This window comes from Nanorana parkeri, unplaced genomic scaffold (assembly GCF_000935625.1).
Source record: "Nanorana parkeri isolate BGI_ZX_2015 unplaced genomic scaffold, ASM93562v1 scaffold1926, whole genome shotgun sequence".
Classification (NCBI taxonomy): Eukaryota; Metazoa; Chordata; class Amphibia; order Anura; family Dicroglossidae; genus Nanorana; species Nanorana parkeri.
The window spans coordinates 231,946-239,169 of record NW_017308194.1 but is presented as its reverse complement, the minus strand read 5'-3'; the positions used below and the strand labels follow the sequence as shown (position 1 = coordinate 239,169).

General features: G+C 48.2%; 1 protein-coding gene across 1 annotated transcript; it reads right to left on the bottom strand.

The window, feature by feature from the left end:
* Positions 1-3,775: 3,775 nt before the first annotated feature.
* LOC108800129 (von Willebrand factor A domain-containing protein DDB_G0292740-like) lies at positions 3,776-6,854 on the bottom strand. The gene is made up of 4 exons (XM_018572076.1): positions 6,653-6,854; positions 5,883-5,966; positions 4,862-5,007; positions 3,776-3,946 (listed from the first exon to the last, which is right to left on the bottom strand). The coding sequence occupies exons 1-4, from the start codon at positions 6,852-6,854 to the stop codon at positions 3,776-3,778; spliced, it is 603 nt and encodes a 200-aa protein (XP_018427578.1).
* Between the last annotated feature and the right edge of the window lie 370 nt (positions 6,855-7,224).

Below are 7,224 nucleotides of genomic sequence, written 5' to 3'. Positions count from 1 at the left end.
TCAATGCCCTTTGAGCCGGGTTCATCAGCCCACGGGCCTAGTTAGCCTCGTGAATCAATCCAGGAGGAATGGACCGACCAATGTGAGAGAGCTTTCCTCCAATTGAAAGGAAGTCTAACACAGGCTCCTGTCCTTGCCTATGCTGATCCTGCCAAGCCTTATGAACTACATGTGTATGCTAGCAGAGAAGGGCTAGGAGGAGTACTATACCAGGAATATGATGGCCTCCTGAGACCGGTGGCATATGCGAGTCGGGGTCTCACCCCTTCTGAGAAGAATTATCCCACTCACAAGTTAGAGTACCTGGCCTTGAAGTGGACAGTGGTGGACAAACTAAAAGACTACCTGTACGGGGCCAATTTCGTGGTCAGAACCGACAACAATCCACTCACTTACATTCTTACCACAGCAAAACTGGATGCCACCGGACACAGGTGGTTGGCTGCCCTGTCAGGATTCCGCTTCAGCCTCAAATATCGTCCTGGAGTTAGTAACCAAGACGCGGATGCCTTATCCAGAAGGCCCTATAGCACAGTGGCCCAAGAAACAGAGTGGACCCATTTGACTCCAGATGGAGTTCAAGCCCTATGCCAAGGGGTGGAATACCGAACCAAAGGAGTAATTGGAGCAGAGGCCATAGGAGTCATGGCTGCGGGTGTCCCTAGACTGTATTGCAACCCTACACAGATGAGGAGTGAGGGCCTGCCTACCTTCACGAAGAAGGACCTGAGAGTAGATCAGGCTGAGGATCCTTTGATTGGGTTAACCCTAAGAGCAATGAAAGCAGGTCAAAGAGGGCTCCTGTTAACTGATTCACCAAAAGAGGCTCGACTGGTCCACAAAGAGTGGGAATTAGATATTAATGTTGATTGCATTCAATCTAAGTATATTATCTGAGACATTCTGACATTGCAGGCTTTCCTGCATTCAATAGATTGCTGCTGCTTGTCAGATTGCCTTATCATGTTATTGGTTGTATTACATGTGATTGGGGAGCCGTTAAGTGTTTGTTCTATTCCATAGTCATTAAATCTGTTATAAAACTTCACAAGGTGTGCTGTGGGTTCATTGCTTGTGGTGTGTCACAGAGGTGAAACAGAAGACCCCGATCATCCAGCGGCTCCTTCGGGGGTGAGCGATACATAAGATTCCCACAGCCATGACTCCCGGAGAGAGATGCATCATGGGATTTGTAGTTTCACCACAGCTGGGGTTCCGAGTGATGATATGTAGAATGCTCTGTGCACTATTTGCGTCCCCCCTCCCCCATTTCAGTGCCGTTTGATCTCCACTGGTCTCTTTCAACCACTTCCTGTCTACATGTGCTTGCTCCAGTGTTAGCTGCACATCATTGCTCTACATCAGCTTCCCGATAAGACATGCAAGCTGCGGAAAAATTTGGTTTGGTTAATTTCGGAATTCGGACCCGAAATTCAAATTCTGTTTTCGGATTTGGACAAAATCCGAATTTTGTTCGTTTCGGATGAGTTTACGAATATTCATTGCGAGTAAAACAGAAAAAACAAATACAGATATATTAATAGTAAAGCCGAAGCTCCCAGACCTGCATGGTATTCTGGATCTGATTTTCCAGAATTGCATTCGGGAGCTCCAGAATGCCATTCGGGTCTGGTTGCCGTATACATACATTACGCAAGCGGAGGCTCCCAGACCCGAATGGTATTCAGGAGCTCCTGAACGATATTTGGAAATTCGGATCCCGAATGCCATTCAGGTCTGGGAGGGGAGGTATTGGCCAATACTACTGCTCACAACACCTTGGAAAATAGTGCTCTTCCAACCTTGTGGTAAGTTTGGTGACGGCGCTGTTCTGTTACACCATGACTATGCCCCTGTGCACAAAGCCAGTTTATAAAAGACACCCTCAACCGGAGCTCCTTTGGTGTGGAGGAACTTGAGTGGCCCGCACAGAGCTCTGACCTTAACCCTGTAGCAGAGGGTTACGGCTCCTTCCTGGCCATGGACTGCTCTGTTCACCAAGGTTCTGCCACTGTGCTATTAAGGACAAGGGAGAGGCTTAGAAAAGGGTTGTTGTCCAGAGAACAAATCATGGCGTGGGCAGCACTCCAAAATGGGTTCTCTTTCGAAGAGGCAGTAGTCGCTATGCCTGGCCTTGGGCCCATGAGTTATAAGAGACAGAGTTGGGGTATTTACAAATATACAGACCTGGAGGCTGCATACAAGTGATCTTGGTGAAATCGCCGAGATTACTTGTACAAAACAAGCGGCTTCCCCGCTGTAGATTTAGCTCTGCTTACCCAAAGCAGGGCTAAATGAAGAAGACTACCTGCCGGCGCTGGGAACTGAATGTCCCGGGCATCGGGAGAGAGGAATTTCACACCCCCGCTGCCCCTCTACTCCAAGGCCGGGCCTTGGTTGGCCTTGTATGCAGTACTGTGAGCCCCACAGCACCCCTCTTTGCTACTAGACACTGGGACAATTATGTAATTTTACCTGCCACAAGTCCGAAACCCTTGCCCAAAATGTTTGAATCCAAATCTTTTCCTGTATTTGGGACTGTATCCGTTAAAGTTTGTGAATTCAAATCGACCATGAAGTAAAATTGTGTTCAGTGAAGATAACAGCATGTGAAGTGGGCCAAGTTGCTGTATTGTTGCAGGCAGAAAATAAAAATTGCATATTTGCTTTACTAGATGCAAAATTAAATAATTGCTCTTTGAGACCTGTGTACAGCCAATAGCTGGGGAACTCATTGCATATGTGGATGATGGTGGATGATGGTGGATCAGTCAGTGACAGCGGCTGGTCAGGTTCCTCCAGCGCATCAGTTATGACCCAGGTATGGAAGGCGACCCTCCCAGGGACTGAACTGGAGTACTTCTATAAGTAATTAAAGGACCCCGGGCCAGGCATAGTGCTGAAGTTATGGACCTAAAGAGTGTGTTGAGGAGGCAGTGGGTAGAGAGGTTGAAGTTTTAGGTCACTGCCCCTACAAAGTCGATATCGTAGGCCTCCATCCAGGTACTTGCTTAACAACCTAGCAGCAAAGATCCGCTTTTACAACCCTTTTGAACGCATTTCAGATAAATTGGAAGGCAGATTTTTGTCTGCGGTTGGTCTTCAGTAGTGATGAGCCGAACACCCCGTGTTCAGTTCGTATTTAAACGGCCGAAAAGTTCGACTACGAACTCGATACAAGTAAATGGGGGGGGGCGGTCGAACGTTCAAAAATAAATGTCCCCTTTAAGAGGGCTTATACAGGCAGCCCCCTGCCGGTACATTTAGGAGAACTGTGGCTGCAGTGGCCTGTGTCCCTTCAAATCCCCGCGCCTGTGTTGGCGGAGAGCGCCTGTGTTGTGCCCCCCGTACCTCCGCTGCTGTCCCGGCCTCCAGTCCCCTGGTCCGTCGGCTTCTCCGATCCGGCCGCGGCTCCTCTGCCCCACCCTCCTGCCTCCTCTTCATTGCAGGCTGGGAGCCATACCCAGTCTGCTATTGGATAATGCAATAGCCAATAGCAAGCTGGCTATTACACCCGCCCCCTTCCTGCTGTCAATCAGCATGGGAGGACCTGATAGAGAACTTTCCTTCAGGTCCCTCCTCTGCTGAGCCCTGATTGGGGAAAGTCTTGCACCTGACCTGTGGTCAGGTGCAAGACTTTAACAAATCAGAGCTTCAGTGGGTATTTTGCATTATGGAGTGTCCACGGTCAAACAAACTGCGAACATCCCATAAAGTTCTGCGTTTCGGCGAGCGCTCAAACTACCGATGTTCGAACCGAACACTCGGCCCATCCCTAGTCTTCAGCCACATGCTCTGTTTCCACTGTGGTCATCTTACCTGCCCTGGCCTTGACCCAAGAGACGGACTTTCCTTCCAGCAGCTCCCACTCCTCTCTCTGATCCAGACAGGAAGAATGAAGCCAGATCACTGCCAGGACCGTCGCCCACACTGACGCCTCCACGTTCTGCAAAGGAAAGAAGACAGACATTTTCTCATACTGTAGGCAGCAACGCATGTTCCAGCTAAAATATACCACCTCAAAACAGCATGAAAGTATCACGCTTCAGTAGGACAACTGTCATTTCAGGCTCTCAGAAGCTGCACACCACTGGATTATAAAAAGACAAAACTAGTTAAAAAAAAATGTCAAAGGTTCCTTTAGGACAGGGGTAGCCAAACTCTGGCCCTTACAGCTGTGCAACTACAAGTCCCACAAGGCATTGCAAGACGCTGACATATGCAGGCATATCTCCCAGAGGCAGATGGATGATGGATGATGGATGATGGATGATGGATTTAGAGTTTCACCACAGCTGGAGGGCTGAAGTTTGCCTACCCCTGCTTTAGGCGAACCCAACACAGCCTGGCTGGTTTTCTAGTTGTGGTGCTCCTCAGACCTACCTCTTTAAAAAGACATCATACCCATATCTTGCAATAATGAAAGCCAATCCTGTATCTGGGATAGAAATCAGCTCTGGGTGGACAGTTGGATAAATGGCCCTATATTTAGGATGTATCTGGTCTATAAATGGCAGCTATGGGTGGACAGTTGGATAAATGGCTCTATATTTAGGATGTATCCAGTCTATAAATGGCGGCTCTAGATGGACAGTTGGATAAATGGCCCTATATTTAGGATGTATCCGGTCTATAAATGGCGGCTATGGGTGGACAGTTGGATAAATGGCTCTATATTTAGGATGCATCCGGTCTATAAACCAACAGGTCAGAACTCTCAGGCAAAGGAGCCTAAAAGTAAGGGAGACATGGTAATAGACGTGATCATAAGTTACTTTAATGAAATGGTCTTCATTTCACATTGTCTCTACATGCAGATTATTAACGCTTCACAGTTGGTGTTTCAGCATTTGTACATTACCGGAACAGAGCCGCTTTCTGTGAAGTTTTCAGGTATTCCCAGAATGGTGGCAAACTCCGAGGTGGCTTCCCAGGAGCCGTCAGCTTTCTGCAGAGCGATCAGTCTGTACAGGACGGGGGTCTCCACTGTTGCAGGAGTAACTTGTTCTGTGGGGGAAAATGTAAAAATCAGAATGTGCTATCCTTAGTAGTTCTCCAAGAGAGGAATTAGTGTACATAGCGTTAAAATAAAAGGAGAGGGATATGGGTCCAATAAGCTGTGTTCGTGTCATCTCTAGACATTATTTATACATTTTGGATAGAGTTTTGGGAAGTGTTAGAGTTGGTCAGTTTTTTTCTCCGATGTCTGTGTCCTGAATTTCCCCTTCACTTCCCTGTCCCAGAGATGCAACAGAAGCAAGAGGAAATGTTTCCAAAACTACAAGGCAATTCCAATAGTGGTCACCGAACAGGCTTTCCCCTTAAGGCTATGTAGGGTCCCCTCTTAATGAAGGCAAATGACCCAGTTAAAACATCATGAATAAAAATGAAACCACAGCCGAAAGAAAGATTAATTATGACACGGGGCAGAGCTACTGCCAGTGCGGCTGCACAAGGGCCCGAGGCTGTGGGGGGGCCCAGTGAGGTCAGGTCCTGGGCACCCCCCTTTGTGAAATATGGGGCAGTGCAAGGTCCCTAGGGCCCCGCACTGCCGACGTGCTTCCCAGCAAAGGGGCGGGATCCTGTGACTCACCGCTCGGTCTCCCGGCTGCGTCCTTAGTAACAGGAGGCGGGAGAGGAGACACATGTCACATGCCCCCACCCCCAGCACACCGTCTGGCTGGGATGCGTGAGGCTCTGGCCGGGTGCGTCCGAATGAGGATCGGGGGCAGCGGGGTACGCTTGTAACTGCACATTGAACATGAACAGAAACTCAAGTCACAGAACACAGACAGGACTCCCATCAGGCTGGTTTAGAAGCAATTATAGATACACAGGAGTAAAAGGCTCCGGTCTCCTCTGTTCTGTATACTCCATATTACCTTGTGGAATTTCCCCAGGTAGCGACCCGGTATTGAGAGATTCTGGCAAATTGGACCGATTGCTAAATTCTTCTGGGCCGATAACTGCACAGAGACAAATAAAAGGTTACAATTTGGAATGGAGGACTGTCCACAGAGCGCACCACTTACCAAAACAACTCAAAGTCTATTTTCTTTGCCAATGTTTGTTCCCTGGGACCTTACACCAGATTGAAAAGAGAGCGATGCAATTGCATTCACAGCTATGCATGCCCATTCAGGAGTGGACATACCATTTGTGCAGCTGCACATGGGCCCTTTACACTCTGTGTGGATCAGATGGGTTTTGGGACCCCTGCTGTTGTTGGCCCACAGTGAATTTTTTGTTTTTTTTAGAGCGTAGTTGAAGTCCGTTGGAGACTGTCCGCCACAGTGTCCACAGGGCAGCAAGTTAATGTGTGCATTGCACATGCAGTTCGTTTTTTATTGGGGCCTTAACGCGCCCACACTATAATGATGGAAGTCTAGTTTTTGTTGTATTGGGTCATGTGTGCTTTTTAGTCATCAGGACAAAGAACAATCTCAGGCCTCAGTAAAAGCCAGAAGGTTCTTTGTTGAAGTCTTCTGCGCCGATACCTGCATGGTCTTAGTGCGCACCTTATTCACACCTAATGGAAATGGCCCTTGTGCAGCTGCACAGTCTGCACCCATGTTGCATTAAGAGGAAAAAAAAAAAAATGATTAGGTTGAAGACCAATTGATGGGTTTTTCTGCAGTAAGATCCCACCAACACATTGATCTTTCCCCAGCGAGATTCCACCCCCAGCATAGATCATCTTTCCCCAGTAGGACCCCCACCTCCAGGACACCCCGATCTTTCCCAGTGTCCTCATCACAGTACACACATCTGAAGTTCTCCTTCTGCAGTTTGTGTAGTATGCAAAAGCCACCAAACTGTATATCGAACAGTTCTCTTCCCTTCCCCACAGACATTGTTCACCAGGTCCAAAGGTTCAGAAGAACCCCCCCCTCATCTGCATTAGGAACATTTCTAATTGATTTTCAGTAGAGTGCTTCTTAGCTCCTTTCAGCCCACCTCCCCATAATCCTCCAGGTTATAGCATCTCTTTGGTCTGTGAGCCTCGATGCACCATTGTAAATGTAAAGTGTTACAACGCAACGCTTTCATGGGTGAAGATATCTCAGCAGTTGGTAAGGGTCCCTGTAGTTTCAGCCTCTTGGGCTAAAGCTACACTCAGCGCCGGATTTCCCATAAGGCCAACAAAGCCCCAGCCTTGGGGCAGCAGAGTTGTGGCATTCCTATCTCCCATTGCCCGGGCGGGTAGTTTTCTACATTTAGCCC